The 15,531-nt window shown below is 48.8% G+C and overlaps 1 protein-coding gene across 1 annotated transcript in view; it reads left to right on the top strand.

Annotated features, from left to right (window-relative positions):
* SRRM4 (serine/arginine repetitive matrix 4) overlaps window positions 1–15,531 on the top strand; it is a 39,962-nt gene that overhangs the window by 16,976 nt on the left and 7,455 nt on the right. Inside the window, exons 2-8 of the mRNA XM_086761861.1 lie at window positions 1,805–1,948; window positions 4,212–4,295; window positions 4,627–4,698; window positions 5,483–5,509; window positions 6,238–6,288; window positions 9,265–9,357; window positions 10,334–10,496. Coding sequence (XP_086617987.1) covers window positions 1,805–1,948; window positions 4,212–4,295; window positions 4,627–4,698; window positions 5,483–5,509; window positions 6,238–6,288; window positions 9,265–9,357; window positions 10,334–10,496 — 634 coding nt within the window. The remainder of the gene's footprint in view (window positions 1–1,804; window positions 1,949–4,211; window positions 4,296–4,626; window positions 4,699–5,482; window positions 5,510–6,237; window positions 6,289–9,264; window positions 9,358–10,333; window positions 10,497–15,531) is intronic.

Here is a 15,531-nt window from a genome sequence, read left to right as displayed (position 1 = left end):
GAAAATCCCATTAGTGGGAGCTGGGGCCAGGGTGAGAGGGACATCACCCACCGTGCCCAAGTCCCTCCTGCAAGGCAGCCGTGTCCCAGCACGCTGCCAGCCCCGGGAGGAACCCTCCTGCCTCCGCTGCTGGAGCTGATCCAGCCCAGACTTTGCACAGGTCATTAATCTGGGGACATTTTTAATGGATCCTAATGATTGAGCCTCAGAAGACTGATCTTAAAAGGGGTTCCGGAAAGGCCACAAGCTAATTAGCTTGCACAAAGAAAGCAATTAACCATGTAACGTCTCGGATGGTTAAAAATAACGTAGATGTTGGGAAGTGACTGGGGGATTTATTACAAGCAGAGTAATAGATTTTAAAGCCAGAGGGACCATCACCTACTGCATGTCCTGGGCCAGAAATATTTCATCCAGCTTCCCCTCATTGACCCCTGTCGCTTGTATTTGGCTGATGCACATCCTTAAATGTTCAGGCATTTCAAAACGGTCTCCCAGAAGGAGTGAGACAGTGGGAGTTTGTGGAGAGAGAAAACACAGGTGGAGAGAGGTGACCCTTCTTCTGCAGGTGCTCCTGTGCCAGCTCCAGCCCTGAAAAGTGCTGCTGGTGGCTGGGGCAGGCAGCAGGACCACGCTGCTTTCCAAAGGGAGGAGGCGGGTGGGGTGGCAGACACGGCAGTGGGACCTTGCAGGGCTGACCTGGGGGTGGCTAAACCCCAGAGCAGCACCCACAGCCCGTTCCTGAGACTGGCTTCAAAATGATAATGGGAAGAGATGGGACACTTTCTCTGCCAGCTGAGCCCAGCCCACCAGCAGTACCCACCACAGCCAGGTCAGGCTTAGACATGCCCATGCTTGCTTTATTTATTCAAATAATAGTCTGGATGACACCAAAAACATAGCGTTCTTGGCAGCCCTGACCGGTATGGTTTATGGCTTTCCATTAATCTTTCTGTTCTTTGAAATAAACATCTGCAGGGCCTGAAAAGCTATTTACTTTCCTCACGAGTGTCTGAGCTCAGGCTCATTTGGGTTTGTTTTCTCCATTTGAGCTTGTCCTGCCTAAGCCCCAGTGTGTCTTGGAGACCTCTCACCCCAGGTTTCCCTGCCCTGGCTCTGCTCCTAGACAACTTTCATGGTCTCCCCAGGGCTCTTGCAGGCACCTGCCTGGCCCAGGTTGTTCCTCTTAGCTCTGCTGGGCTCTCCCAGGTTCTCCAGTTTGGGCTTTCAGCAGGACCAGGTGTGCTTACTGGCCCAGCACCTTATTTGTAGGTGCAGGGAGGAGGGATGTCCTTTGGCTGCTTCTATGTGAGTGCTGGTGAGGGTGATGAGTGTGGTGAGGTATTGGCAATGCCATAGCAGGTTTGGGGAATGGCATCTGACATCCAAAAGGTTTTTGGTTTGTTGTTTTTTTTTTTTTCTGCTGGAGTGCAAGATGGGTGCTGTTTCTGCAGAGCTGGTGAGCTAAAACCCACAACTCGGAGGAAGATGTCCAGGGCCGCTGGTCTGATTTGCTAGCATTGCCCCTGCCTGAAAGCTGAGTGCAGCATTCCCTTGCCGAGGAGCAGCTTGGCTTGGAAATGAGGGCTTTCCAGAGCCTTGTAGGAGCATTCCCCACCGCAGGGCTGAGTGCTGTGGACTCCAGAGGCCCAAGAGCAACCTGCAGCTCTCCTTCACAGCAGCACGGGCCCTACCTGTGGAAAGGGAAGGGAGATTCTCCAGTAGATGGGGAATTGTTGAGCAAACGAGTCCAGCTGAATGGGCAGTTCTTCATTGGTCTCTTCCCCTGCTCTTGCTCACGCAGCAGGACGCTCAGCTGCCTGCCGTACCCTGCAGAGGACAGACGTCCCGAAAAGCTGACTGGCCACGCGGTCAAGGAGGCCTCCAGCACCAACGGCTGTGCCAAAGGGAAGGAGAGACGAGGCCATGTTCGCCGCAGGTCACGCAGGTAGGAGCCAGGGCTGTGAGCGAGCTCACCTCGAAGCAGGGGGATGGCAGAGGAGGCATCTGCGACCGAGCCTCTCGGGGGGTCTGTGAGAGCTGGGGGTAGGTTAAATGACCGTGTGAGTGTACAGCAAATTTATGCAACCGCATTCAATCCCTGTGCGTGTTTGCATCTGCAGTTCGCTTCCACTACGCGTCTTGCTCCTACAGCCCCCTTGCCAGTAGCCTTGGCTGGAAGACAGGCGACCTGCAGCATGCGTGCGCCGCCAGGTCCGTGGGGCACCCCTGGCTGGGCATCGCTCTCACAATTCCCCTCTCCTCACACCTGGATCAGACCAGCAACCTTGGCTTCATCAGGACACAGCTTCGTTATCAGTTCATCCTTAGCCTCTGACAAATTGAGAGGGCAAAAATGAATGGAATATTGTAAATAAAGCAGCTGGGGTCTCTGAGCCCTGCCTGCTAACCTGCCTCTGGGATTAAAGCCTCTCCGTTTGGTTAAAGAGGCTGGAAAGAAAGAGCAGGAAAGCACATTTCATATCTTCAGATTTCAGGCGAACCAGAACAATAATCTAAAGCGTATTTTTAATTAGACTTTGATTACAATCATGGAGGAACAATTAAAATCGGATCAGCACAGGGAGAAAGCTTCCACATCAAAGACAAAAGGCTTTATCTTGGGAGTGGGAGAAGGGCTCTACAGCAACTGTCTGGGGCTGCACAGCATGGTCAGGGGTTTCTCCTCGCTCTCCCTTGCCCATGGCAGTGCCTGGAGCGGGGGGTGGGGGGGGGCACTGAGATGCACACAGATCTGTTGGCTGGGGGGAGCCCAAATCTGTGCTAGGGGAAGGCACGTGGGAGATGAGGTCAAGCATCCTTGTAGAATCACAGAATGGTTTGGGTTGGAAGGGACCTTCAAAGCCCACCCAGTCCAACCCCCCTGCCAGGAGCAGGGACATCTCCAACCAGATCAGGTTGCTCAGAGCCCCGGCCAACCTGGCCTGGAATGTTTCCAGGGATGGGGCATCACCACCTCTCTGGTCAACCTGTGCCAGTGTTTCACCAGCTTCAGCATAAAAAATTTATTCCTAGTATCTAATCTAAATCTACCTCCCTCTATTTTGAAACCATGACCCCTAGTCCTATCACACCAGGCCCTGCTGAAGAGTTTCTCCCCATTTTTCCTATCAGCCCCCTTTAGGCACTGGAAGGCCGCTCTCAGGTCTCCCCGGAGCCTCCTCTTCTCCAGGCTGAACAGCCCCAGCTTTCTCAGCCTGGCCTCACAGGAGAGGTGCTTCAGCCTTCTGATCATCTTTCTGCGGTGAAGATCCCACAGGATTTCCAAACGCAGGGCTCCCTTCGCACGTTCCCTGCTAGCAGCTCCTCCTGCCGGCGAGGCGAGAAGTGGGGAAACTGAGGCACAAACCCAGTGCCCTCATCTCCAACAGTGGTTTTGCAGACGCCATCAGAAGCTGGCTGTGCACCCCATAAACCTTGCCTGGGGATCCACAGACAGATCTGGGGATCAGTTAGGGGATCAACAGGCTGATTTGGGGATTAACCTGAGGATCCACAGGCCACCACCATCTTTATGAGTGTTTGCTTTGCTTTATGAGTCACCACAGAGTTTCTGTCATATTTTTGGCCCAGCATTCTGAATTAACCATGGTACTTGCTTTTCATTGAAACATAACACAATTCAGCATCGTATGTTTAAAAAAGAAATTAATTTACAGGAGGTTTTTTTTTTTCCCCAGGGTTTAACAACTGTGTAAGAGATGTGTATCTCACTAAATTACCACAGCATCTCAATAAATATATATATTTCTAATCAATTGCTATTTAACATATGTCAAGTCTTTTATTAGTTAGATGTATCTGGTTGCAATAATTATTGTATGCAAATTAAATGCCAATTAATTATTTAAAGCATATTTACAAAGAGCAACAAAACCTATAAATCTGTAACGGAGTTGTTAACCTCAGCAAACACGTTTTAAATAATCGGCCGGTGTCACAGCGGCATACCGTAGCCATCTCATTATATCTCCATTAAATCTACAGAGGAGACACTTCATTTAAACTGTGACCAAATTATTCATTAGACAGTAATTAGGTGCTCGCCTGCACCCCAGGTCCACTGCGAAAACTGATCTCTGCCCTGGATGTCCCTGAGGTGGGGACAGCGGCAAAGAGGGGAGAGCTGATCCAGGTAGTGCTTTTATTTTTATTATTTAACTTTTTTTTTGGTTTTCCCCTCTCCTCAGCTCCTCATGTGATGAGAAGCATGCTCCGCCGCCGGCCCGGGGGAAGAAGAAGAAGAAGAAATCCAGCCGCAAGAAGCGAAGGAGGTGAGGGTGGCCATGGTGGTGTGCAGGGTGGGAGGCAGGCACACCCTCAGCTGTGTGATGGGGGGAAAAAAGCCGAAAAACAGAGGCTGGATACGCTGTGGGGAGGTGTGAGGGGCTGGGGGGCTTCCACAGGCCCAAGGAGGTGCCGCCATTTTCTCACCTTCCCCTCAGACCAGGCCAGAGCTCACCCCGCAGCCCATCCTGGGGGGCCCCGGAGCCCCCAGCCCCTCTCCATCCCAGGGGGATGCTGCTGGTGGCAGGGTGAGGGTTGGGGTGGCTGGGGAGGGATATGGGGAGCCCCACGGTCCCTAACGCCCCTCTGCCTCCTCAGGTCTCCTTCCTACAGCCCCTCGCCTGTGAAGAAGAAGAAGAAGAAAAGCTCCAAGAAGCGAAAAAGAAACAGGTATTTTTTTTTCCTTTGAAAATATATTTTCCTGGCAGCAGTGGCTGTTGGTGGGAGTTTGGACAAGGGGTAGGAGACGCTGGTGCTATCAGGCAGCTGGTTGAGCTCTGCACAGGAGGCAGAGACATCAACGTGACTCTTAATAATGGTGGCACAGCGGGCAGGGCCCCACTGGGAGGTGGAAGCCGGACAGCTGAGGGGCAGAGCCAGCATCCCTCTGGGCGAGGAGGGCTCAAAATGGGGTGTGCACCCAGGGCAAACACATAAATATGAGCTGTCAGGGTGTGGAGGAAGAGAAATGGACGAGCCAAATCAGCATGAGGTCTGTAGAGCTTCTACCTGCTGTCCTATCTCACATAGCTTCCATGGTCTGGGATGCCAACGGGATCAGCACTCAAGGCTTGCACCGGTCCCTTTCCTTTCTCCCCCAGCCTGCAGAAAGTGTCAGCATTTGGACCAGGCAAGGGCTCAGACTAGCTCCCTGCATCCACATCTCAGCTTTCCCTCCCAGCCCTGGGCGACTGCCTGATTTCTATAGACTCGTTATCCTGAAAAACACATTCTCAATTATTTGTAGTGTGCGCTAGTCACTTGTACCACATCGGCATTTCTCAGCTACCCCCTTGCCTGCTGGCTAAAGGAGAGCCAGGGCCATTCTGCCTGGCTGGTACATGAGGTCTTCTCATAGTTCTCAGTCTAACGCTGGGCCTAACCACATTGTCTCTGATTCAAACTTCCAGTTTTGTGAGACCCTGTATTCAATGTACGTATTTGTGTCTTGCAGGTTATCCTCAAAGAAGAGAAGACACAGGTAAGTGTTGAGCAAGTGTGGGTCGTCCCTTAGAAATATGAGTTTAATGGTCTTTTCAAGATCTCATAAGGTTGATGTGGTGGGGGCAGAGGACATTTTTATTCTGTGTTTCCTTGTGGAATCCCCTTGGCTCCCCCCATTCCCTGTGGATCTGGAGCTATCCTCTCCCTGTTCAGCCTTATACCTTCCTCAGACCCCACAGGAATCAGGTCTCCAGCCCAACCTGTGCAATCAAGCACATAACTGGAAAAGACCTCTTGGTATAACCTAGCCCCCGGCAATCTCATCCATGTCAGATCCATCCTGCATCTTGAATATTCACGTCTCTTACGGTTTTATTTGCAAACAGCACGGCATCCCCCAGCAGTGCCCATCTTTGAAACATTCAGAGTCAGTGGCTTTCCAGGTGTGTACTGGAAGAACCCTCCTGATTCCAGTACATGTGTGTGTACAGTATCAAGAAGTATTCATCTTGTCTATGGGAAAATGCAAAGCCATCAGGATGGCTGATCCCTTTGAGGATCTCCTTTTGGCCAAGCCCACACGCCAGATTTGTCAGCACGCATTCAGACCCTCTGTGCTGCAGCAAAATCATTAATCCCATTCTTTTTTTTTTTTTTTTTTTTTTTTGCACACTCTTGGACAATCTAGCTGTAACATTGATGTGTGATTGTGCAGCTTTTTATCAGAACAGAAATCTCCAAATTAATTAGCCATTTCTTATTTAGTTCTTCAAGCCCCAAAAGTAAGAGAAAGGAAGAAAGAAAACACAAAAAACAGTAAGTAGTGATTCATGGTGTTCCCTGCCCTGCCTGGGCAGAGCTGTGGGCTAGGAAATGCTTGATGTGGTGGGTCCCCTGGAGCTAACACCGGCTGCACAGCCCTAAGCAATTCTCATGATTATTTTGCAGTTAAAACCAGCAATTCTGGTCTTGCTGGAATGCAAAAGTGTTTGTAGAGGCTGGAAAACTTTCCTGTCCCTCTCTTCTGTGCCACCTCATTCAGGACTTTCTTTGTATCTCACAAGGATGCACAGTGTCTTGTTCATCCAGTGCTGAGCAGAGACTCCAGCTTTTCTGATAAGGGCAGCGTGAAAGGATGAACTCAAATCCGCAGAGCGCAGTGCCCCACAGCCTCCACTGCCCACAGGACAGGCTGGCACGCCCTTACTGAGATGGGCTTTAACTCCTCCTTGCTTGCTCCTCTCGGAGGTTACAGTAGGGGCTACTCATGATATGCAATGCAATCAAATATCCGAATGGGAGCAGAAAGCAATGGGGAATAGGGAAGACAAGGGATTGTTTGGAGGTGATGGAGGCTGCAAAAATCTGGGGTTGAGGTTCCCATCTGCCCTGGAGTGTTAGCAGAGCACAATCCTTGTCCTGTGGGGCAGACAGTCAAGGGGTGTGGTATAAAAGGTAGTTCCTCAGGGCTGGAAGGAAGGCCTGTTAAATCTTCCCTGGTTTTCACTTTCTTTTGCCTTCTCCTGGGAATTACAACTTGCAGCTTCTTACCTGCTTTCAGAGCAAGGAAACAATTCTGGGGCTGAACCCTGGGCACCAAACCCCTGGATAGCTCTGCTGGGACCTGGGATACCCCACTAGCGACAGAAACTGAGTTAGCAGAGCAGAATCTATTGATTTGTTTGGTATTAGTAGGACCTGCACTTTAATTCTTCCCAACACAATTTTTAACTCTTAGGCGGAAAGGGGACAGAGGGACTGCCAGTGTCACCCCAATACACATTGGGACTGAAGAGACTGGGAATCCATGAGGTGCAGAGCCTGTTGTGTGGCCTGCACAGGCCATCTCTACTGCATGCAGAAAGTCCATCTCCTTTTCTCTGCGATTTCTGCATATTCAGTAGCAGAGTCACTTATTTTTCTTAAACTGAGCTGCTATGCACCCAGAAATCTCAGTGGTACTGAGGCTGAGGCTTCCTACGTTATCAAAGCAGGCACGTCCCAAACCCAACTGGCCAGTATGCAGTAGCCTGACAGTGTGGTTAAAACTAAGATCAGATGTCCTCCTGGTGTGCACAGACCTAGGAGAACCGGAGCTGCCAGAATTGCTCTTTGGGGATACAGCAGCCAAGGTGTTTTAGCTCTCATCTTTCAGCTCATAAATCAGAGCTGAGCCACTCCCAGTTTCTGCAAACCTTATTGCTTCCAGGCATGGATCAAATAGATCCCACGAGCCATCTCGATTCAGGATTTTTGTGTATAATCACACTGCTCTGGCTTATCTTTGTGTTGAGCAACTGGTTATCTAAATCACACAGGACCGGTTTTTCCTCCTGCAGGAAGGGAGCACTCTTAAACTGGAGGGACTGATGCGCAGAGTGGAGAGCAAACACGGGGATTTTCACACAAATCCACCATGTGAGGGAGAGAGATTGCGTTGCTGATTTCAGCTGTACGGAAATAAGGAAGGAGGATCCCAAAATGTGAAGTTTTTAAGAATATAATCATAGGGTGTGAAAAGCATGCGAAAAAAACAGCCAGGCAGAGTTCAAGCAATTGCCCTGAAGGGTGCCCTTTTGTCTTAAAGGCGATGCTGTGCTCAAGCAATTGATCTGCTGAGTTTTTATAGCAGCAAATTGCTAAATGCTTTCCAAGCAGGTCATATTAGTGCTGTCAGTGACTGGTACAGTGTGGCCATGAAACCAGACCGTTCCCAGCAGCTAACCCATCATTAGCTCTGCCTGCTGGCACAGCAATGCCAGCCTGAGCGGACAGTTACGCTACCAGATCTAAAATAACTGCTGTGGTGGGCAACGATGAGAGGGACTGGGCACAGGAGACGGGTAGCCTATCACCCACATCACCCCGCTGTCTGCGTGCAGGACTTCAACTGTTGGCAGAGGCAACAGTGGCCTTCAGTAACAGGGCCAGATAATCCACCAGTAATAGCCTGAACGGAGCAAAGGGAAGCGCAGTGGGGCACTGAACCTGGGCCCCCGCACACGGTTTGCTGGTCACGGTCCCGTGGCCCTGGCAGAAAAGGGAGCAGCAGTGACTGGACACCTATAAGCTGCCAGGTAAAATGGTCCTGCCCCTCAAGCAGGAGATGTGCGTGGTGCAGGCTGCAGTTTGGGAAGCTGTACTTTGTGTTTATATAGCAACCATAAGAGCTGCCCATAGGACCAGAGCCTCCCACCTACAGAGCGAGGGTAAGGCTGGCTGTTAGTGAGTGTACTGGATCTGGAGCTTGTCCTTCTGCATCTGCTCTTTAACAAGGAGCTTGCACTACAGAGAGGGTTGCAGTAAGAAATGGGAGGCTTGGAGTTTTGTGATGGGCTGCCCAGAGGGATGGTGCTCCCCCAACAAGGCTCAGCGATGGGAAGGTCACAGGCTGTTTCCTGGCTGTCTTGGGGTGGGCTGCAGGATGAAGGGCAAGCGCACGGCTCTTTAAGGTATTGAAAGGAGAAAGGACTGGTGCTGTCTGCTGCACTCCTGCATGCTCATCCATGGATCTTCCCCCACAGGCTACAGAGCCAATCTAACAGCTTGTAGATAAAATGCTAGCATAGATATCTGTAAGATGGCTTCCCTTAATGCTGGTGTAGCTATGAAGGGGTGAGGAATTTCTCATGCATTGGTGTCCTGCACAATGTTTCATACACTAATCTCTTTACCTTAAAACACAGATCTTCATTCTGATTTGTATGTTATTGACTTCAGCCCCCAGCTGCTGGCTCTTGCATCCCCCGAGTCTGCTAGCCTAACTGTGGTTTTCCTCTCTGCTTCTTAAAGCTCTCGTGGGCGCACGCGGAAATCTCATCGCCATCGCCACCGCCACTCTCGCTCAGAGAGCTCCGACTCCCACTCCCCCAGCTGCCGAAGCAGGTAACGTCACCGCTCCCCGAGCTGAATGTCCTGCAGTGCTTCCCGGTGGGCTCCAGGACGTGATCGCAATAGCCTGTGTGACCCACAAACTCCCTGCAGAGCCACGTCCTGTTCTGGTAGCAGCTGTGTCACATGCTGGGGATTGAGCTTCTTGTGGTCTCAGCCCTAGAAGGGTTTTGGCTCCAGGAGCAGTGGCTGCAGATTTTTGGTCCAGCAGTCACTTCTAATCCCCATGGCTGATGATCAGCCCATGACAGCTGATTCCAGCCTAGCCTGTACTGCTGATGTTCCAGGAAGCCCTTAAACTTGGTCTTAGCAATGGAAATATATTTGCCCACGGCATTCTATAGCCACTGTCTTTGACCTGATTAAATCTCAGTCCTGTGGATGACGGATGCATCCTGGGGCCAGCTAAGTGGATGCTGGTGCTAGACTCAGCATTGCTGCAATAGCAAGTCACATAGTTTATACACATCATGAGTTCGTGTTTCACAACTTCTGAAAGCACTTGACTTTATGAACAAACCACTCCCACTCTTGTCCTTCACTCCTCTTAACTACTCAGAATTTTCTTATGAAAAATTGGTGATCAGTGGGGAGAGGAACGCAATCAGTAATTGGAGGGATGTTCATGCGAGAGCAGAGCATGTCTTCTCTTGGAGGTGTATTACCATAGGGACGTTCAAGGCTCTATGAAAGTATGGTTTGCCTTGAGCCACCACAAAATCATGAATTGGAGCTGAAATTTGAGGTGAAGGTCCAAAACCTGGATGCAAAATATTTTATTTTTTTTTCTAAGTAGAAAAGCAAAACACCCCTTTTTTTCCTCCATCATGACTCTGCAGAGCAGTCATGTGGAAGACCTTCTCCCACACGCAATGGCCTAGCACAGAGCTGCCAAGGGTTTGTATGGAGCTGGTAATGGGCACTACTGCAATACCGAGGAATAACGGTTTGCTGTCCATGTCTTCTGGAGGCACAGAGCCAAGTCTCGGGAGGAAGGGCGTAAAACACGGCGAAGGCGCTCCCAGCACCATTCAAAGATCACTGCAAAGCAAAGCTCCTCTGCAGAGGTTCAGGCTAGCCAAAAAGCCAGCGAAACCCTCCGGTTCTACAGCTTCCTGTCTCCTAAGGAAGTAGTAAGTATTACACACTGTGCTTCTTTGCTTGAACTAGCCACAGGAATCTGGGCAAGAAATCTGATATGAAATTTTTATAACTCAATTATAGCAATGTTAGACAAAGTTGGTTAAATCTGTATTATTTATTAATGGTGCTGTTCTCCAATGTATTTAAAGTCATTCCTTCCTTCAGCACTTTCACACCAAGGATGGGGTTGGAGAGGGGAAAAATTTGCAAAGGCTCTAGTTTATGAATAATGAATTGAGGACATTTAACAAAAAAAAAAAGTGGCCTCCAGCAGTGATATTTTACAGAGACGTGTTTGTTATGCAGTCCTTGCTCAGCTGGATGTGAACTTAATTCACTGGTTTTCATGTCCAAAAGTTTAGTCCTTAGGGGAAAAAAGGGAATCAAACATATATAAAAGAAACATTTACATTTAATGAGTTGGTGATTATTGACAGGGGTTGTTTTCTGACCATCAGAATCCTCCTAGGATCACTGTTGCTCTGGACTGACAAGCCCAGGGGCCAAATTCGGAACTTATGAGCAGCTCTCATTGATGCTAATGGGAACTGCATGTGCAGCAGAGGGTAAAATCAGGCTCAGTGCCTTGGGATGTTTTCCATATACATGGAAAGAGATGATATAATGCATTCCTTAGAGTTGAGGGAGCAAGAGATGGAGAGAAGTATTAGATACAGATTGATATGAAGACTTCCTTTTCCATGGCACATTTCCCCTTTGTTCCCAGTAGCTGCAGAGCAGAGGTGTGATGCTCTTTGATCGTGGTGTTAGTAGCTGACAGGCATTCTGGAGAGAGAAACCGCTACACAGGACTCAAGGTAGTGCAGAACCTGGTACTCGCACGTGTGACATTAGAGGTGTCTTGAGTAGAGTCCTCCAGGCTCCAGAGTGGTATATAGTGGGGAACTGATTTTCTCCTTTAGGCCCAGTCATCAACTGGAAATAGCTCAGCCATAGGCAGTAGCCACATCAGATATGAGATAGATAGTGCCAGCAAGAGGAGACAGCGTTCCGATCAAAATACGCAGCGGTTGTACGTGGGTACGTGTAGGCACAAGCTATCTCTCAGCATTGTAGAAATGCATATTTGCTCTCGTTATATACATCTGCGGCGTGTGTAGCGCACATGTGAGTCATCGCCTATAAAACCATATAAGGTAGGGAGAACAGCAGAACCTGCAGACCACGCTTAGATACGCGTGTGTGCGCACATGCAAAGACGGAACAACAAACTGTGACGCTTTTATTGCCATGGGCCTGGGGTGTTGCCCTCCCTCATCTTGCGAAGGTAGGGAGGAGTTAAGAGCTCCTCCCAAAAAACAGCCAGCCAAAGACTGCATGGTGCTACCAGGGTTTTGTTTGTTGGTTTTTTGGTTTTTTTTGGTTTGTTTGTTTTTTTTTTTGTTAAAGCTGCATATTTTACATAAATGTTTTCAAGTCTAAGCCTGGTTTTTAATTGGTACTAGGTTTCCTCTCTCTGAAGCCAGTCTCCCTGAGTCCCACGAGGCCGACTGCCAGCTGTTCTGTTCCCTGACCAAGAGTAAACTCTAATTTAAAATTGTAAAAGCTTTAAAATGAGATAAACTCAAGCATGCTGCACCCCCCTTTCCACTTGCTTCACTCGGGGTGTATGAGCACACACGCTGCAGGGCAGGGAAAATCAGAGCTTTTGTAGTGATGGATGAAAAGTAAAAGGTATCAGACCCCTGTTGTATTCTTTCTAATAAGGGTTAATAACACAGGCAAATATTTCAATGGCTAAAAGGCATCAGTGCCTTTACTACACAACCCACTAGTGTGCTTTTGTTCCCAAAAAGAAGTATGTTCTCTTGGGACATAATTCAAGAGAACATTTAAGCACTTGTTTAAATGGAAGCCCCCTGATATTTTTCAGAATAAGGTCATTAAATATCATGTACTCAAAACTGGCGAGGGAAAATGGAATAGGAACCTTTAGTCTCATTTATTAGTGTCTATACACAACTCATTGATGCTTCTCCTTTTTGCGAGTTAAATGATCACGCTATAAATAAGCTTAGTTCTGTCAGAGTCTACTTTGAGAGCAGCCTGGATGTGTTATGAAATTAAAATGTGCTCTTGTAGAAAACGTTGACCACTTACCAAAAATAAATTACTAGAAAAGAATAGATTTTTGTGAAAAAAATCCAGAATTGGGATTCAAAAATGCCATGTTTCAGACCTCTGTGGAGAGGCTGGTGGGTTACACTCCCTGCCCTTCCTTCTGGCCTGGGCTTCCAAGCCAAACCATCCTTACCTGAGGAGAAGCATTGTCATATTTCCAAAGGAATGGGATTGTCCAGGGAGGATCCCAACGTGCAAAAGACACCCAGAGAGACCATATACAAACTCCCATGAGGTAATGCTATAGCATTTCCAAACAAAAGATTTTGATTTTTAAGACAATTTTTATTCTATATTATTTTTCTTCTGAAAAGCTGAAATATTTTAGGGTAAATCCTGCCAATCCTCCCCAACTCCAGTTTGTTCTCCTTGCTTTCTATGAAACAACCACATTTTCAACTAGGTTTCCCTGTAATTTATGAGGGATAAAGCTGATACAAGAAAGCCCTGCCCATGCATCTACCTTGCTGCTTCTTGCCTTTATGCGTAAGCTGATGCACGCACACGCATGCACATGTGCAGAAACACCCCAAAGTTCCCTGCTACTTTTTTTGGCTGTGAATTTCCAAGCTTCTCTTTCTGGTTCTCCTTTGAATCCCACGCAGCTGCAATAGCCACCTATTGAGAACAGGATCGTGGGTCTGTGCCTGAGCAATAACAGAGAATCTGTGGGTAAGATGCAGCATCTGTTGTCGAACAGAATACCCCTAACCTGCTGCAAACACTTTATTCCACACAGGTACATATGTGTTACATGCCCCTGTGCTATATAAATACCTGCAGGGTAGGAATTTGATTGCCTTTGTTGTACCTGATGAAGATAACTGTGCGCTGCATACGCTTGCCTCGCCAGCGCCTTTACTTCCCCTGAAACTAATTTACATTGTCACAAACAAACGTAGGCTTGAGCCAGATTTTCAGCGAGGCTCAGCGGGGGGATAGAGTTGTTCCAAATGACGCTGTTTGTCTTTGTGCTGATGTGTCTGCGGGAAGGTGGCGTGGGGAGTTACAGTGCAGGGCTTGAGGGCTCAGGGAACCTTGTAGCAGACCTGCGTATTGCTTGCCGTCGCTCTCTGTTTTCTAGTCTGGGTTTTGGTTTGCATAGAAAAACCTATTATTTTAACTGTTAGGCACCATGATTCTGACAACAAACAGGGCCCGTGAAGAGCAGAAAGGCAAAGCCTCCCATAAATATGGAAGTTGTTCTCTTTTTGCATTTCCTTTTCTCCCCTCGCAGCCAGGGGACAAGGTTACCCCTGGTTATTGCCCGGTAATCGCAGCTCAGCGCTGGGACCGCGGGGAGGCCAGCAGCCCGGGGTGACAGAGGGGTACCTGCACCCGTGGGAGGGCTGTGCTGTACACCAGGTACCGAAGGAAGCGGTGGAAGGCAAACCCTTGCTCCAGAACAGTGCCAGTCTGGCCCAAGCCGATCTGGGGACGCGCTGGCCTGCGCCACGCGACACTGGCTACACCCCAGCAGGCTGAAAAGATCTTTGCAAAGGAGCAAACCTTTGCCTGGCATTCCCAGGAGTTTACCCCCAGATCTGTGAGCCAGGCTGCTCAGCAGTGTTGCGGTCCAGCCCCAAATAACCCAAGCTCCTGCCTTGCAGGGACAGCTGTGCCACTGCCTCCGTGCTCCTGGGCTCAGCTTAGCCCTCGTGGTGGAGAAATCCTCACCCTGGACTCTCCATCTAGCAAGGATTCAGTATTCCTTGAGTCAGGGACTCATAATTGTGCAAAAAGGGGTTATATTTTATTCCTATAGCACTGCTATGTTTTGTACTCCCTTAATAAGAGGTTGGCTTGTCAGCTGGGGCAAATCATCAGCAGACGTGAGCCCATTTCCCCCAGCTCTGGAAGATGCAGGTATCCCAGCACAGGCACAGGGCCTCGTTCCCCCCAGCAGCCCCTCTCAGCAGATGCTGCTCCTCAGCAGATGTCTGCCGGGCTCTCGCCGAGAGCAAGGCTCGCCGGGGTCATTGACACAAGTCTTTTATTCCTTTCATTATCAGAATGCACAGAAAAAGAGAGAAAGGGAGACATTATGCACGTCTGAAAAAGAAATTAGCTCCACTTTGAAGTGAGTTGCAAAACAAGACAAAAAGACCCAAGAAAGAAACCCTCCAACGATAAGCGAGGTTGTGCTGTGCTGCTCATTGATGGGTCTTCTCAGTCCTTTTATGACTGAGAAAATGGAAAGTCATCTCTCTCCTCAGGGCTGTTTGCAGCGCAGTAAATGGACTCGTTCAGCTTAATTGGAAGATGAGTAGTGATTGTATTTTTGTAACCTATTAGATTGCACTGCCTCTTGGTCTAGGATCGCACTCAAAATTACAGTCCGGAGTACGAGTGAGGGCCTCATTTCTAACCCCCCTTTATCTTGATTAAATAATAATTTGAAACAAAAAAAAAATCCAATAAATATAAAACTTGGATTCCCTTGAGGGCAGCAGTAGGTCCCCTGCTGAAAACTGGAGGAAGCAAAGTTCACTGAGATTATTTAATTACTTAGTAGAGAAGGGGAAAGAAATCCAAATGCTCGCATAGAGAAAATTAGATTCATGAATGATCAGACTCTTTTAAAACACCCTAGAAAAATAAAAAGCCATTAGAATTCAATTGAGCTCTGCACAGTGTTTTCAGATGTGGTGCTCAGTTTCCATCTCGGGTGGCTGACGCGCCTTTTGGAAGCAGCAAAATGGGACCAGAAGCAAAAGCCAAGGTCGTCAGGTGGGGAATATGCCTCTGAGCAGACAGGCGAGTCGAGTATCTTGAGACTTGTCCTGGCTCTTGCCACAGGACAGAAATCTCCCCCAGAGCGCTCCAGGAAGCTACTGGCTGCAGCCTGGTGCCTTGAGGTGGTGGGGCTGGGAAGATGCTGTC

Source organism: Chlamydotis macqueenii, chromosome 17 (assembly GCF_036417535.1).
Source record: "Chlamydotis macqueenii isolate bChlMac1 chromosome 17, bChlMac1.mat, whole genome shotgun sequence".
NCBI classification, from domain to species: Eukaryota; Metazoa; Chordata; class Aves; order Otidiformes; family Otididae; genus Chlamydotis; species Chlamydotis macqueenii.
This window is presented reverse-complemented; position numbering and strand designations above follow the sequence as displayed.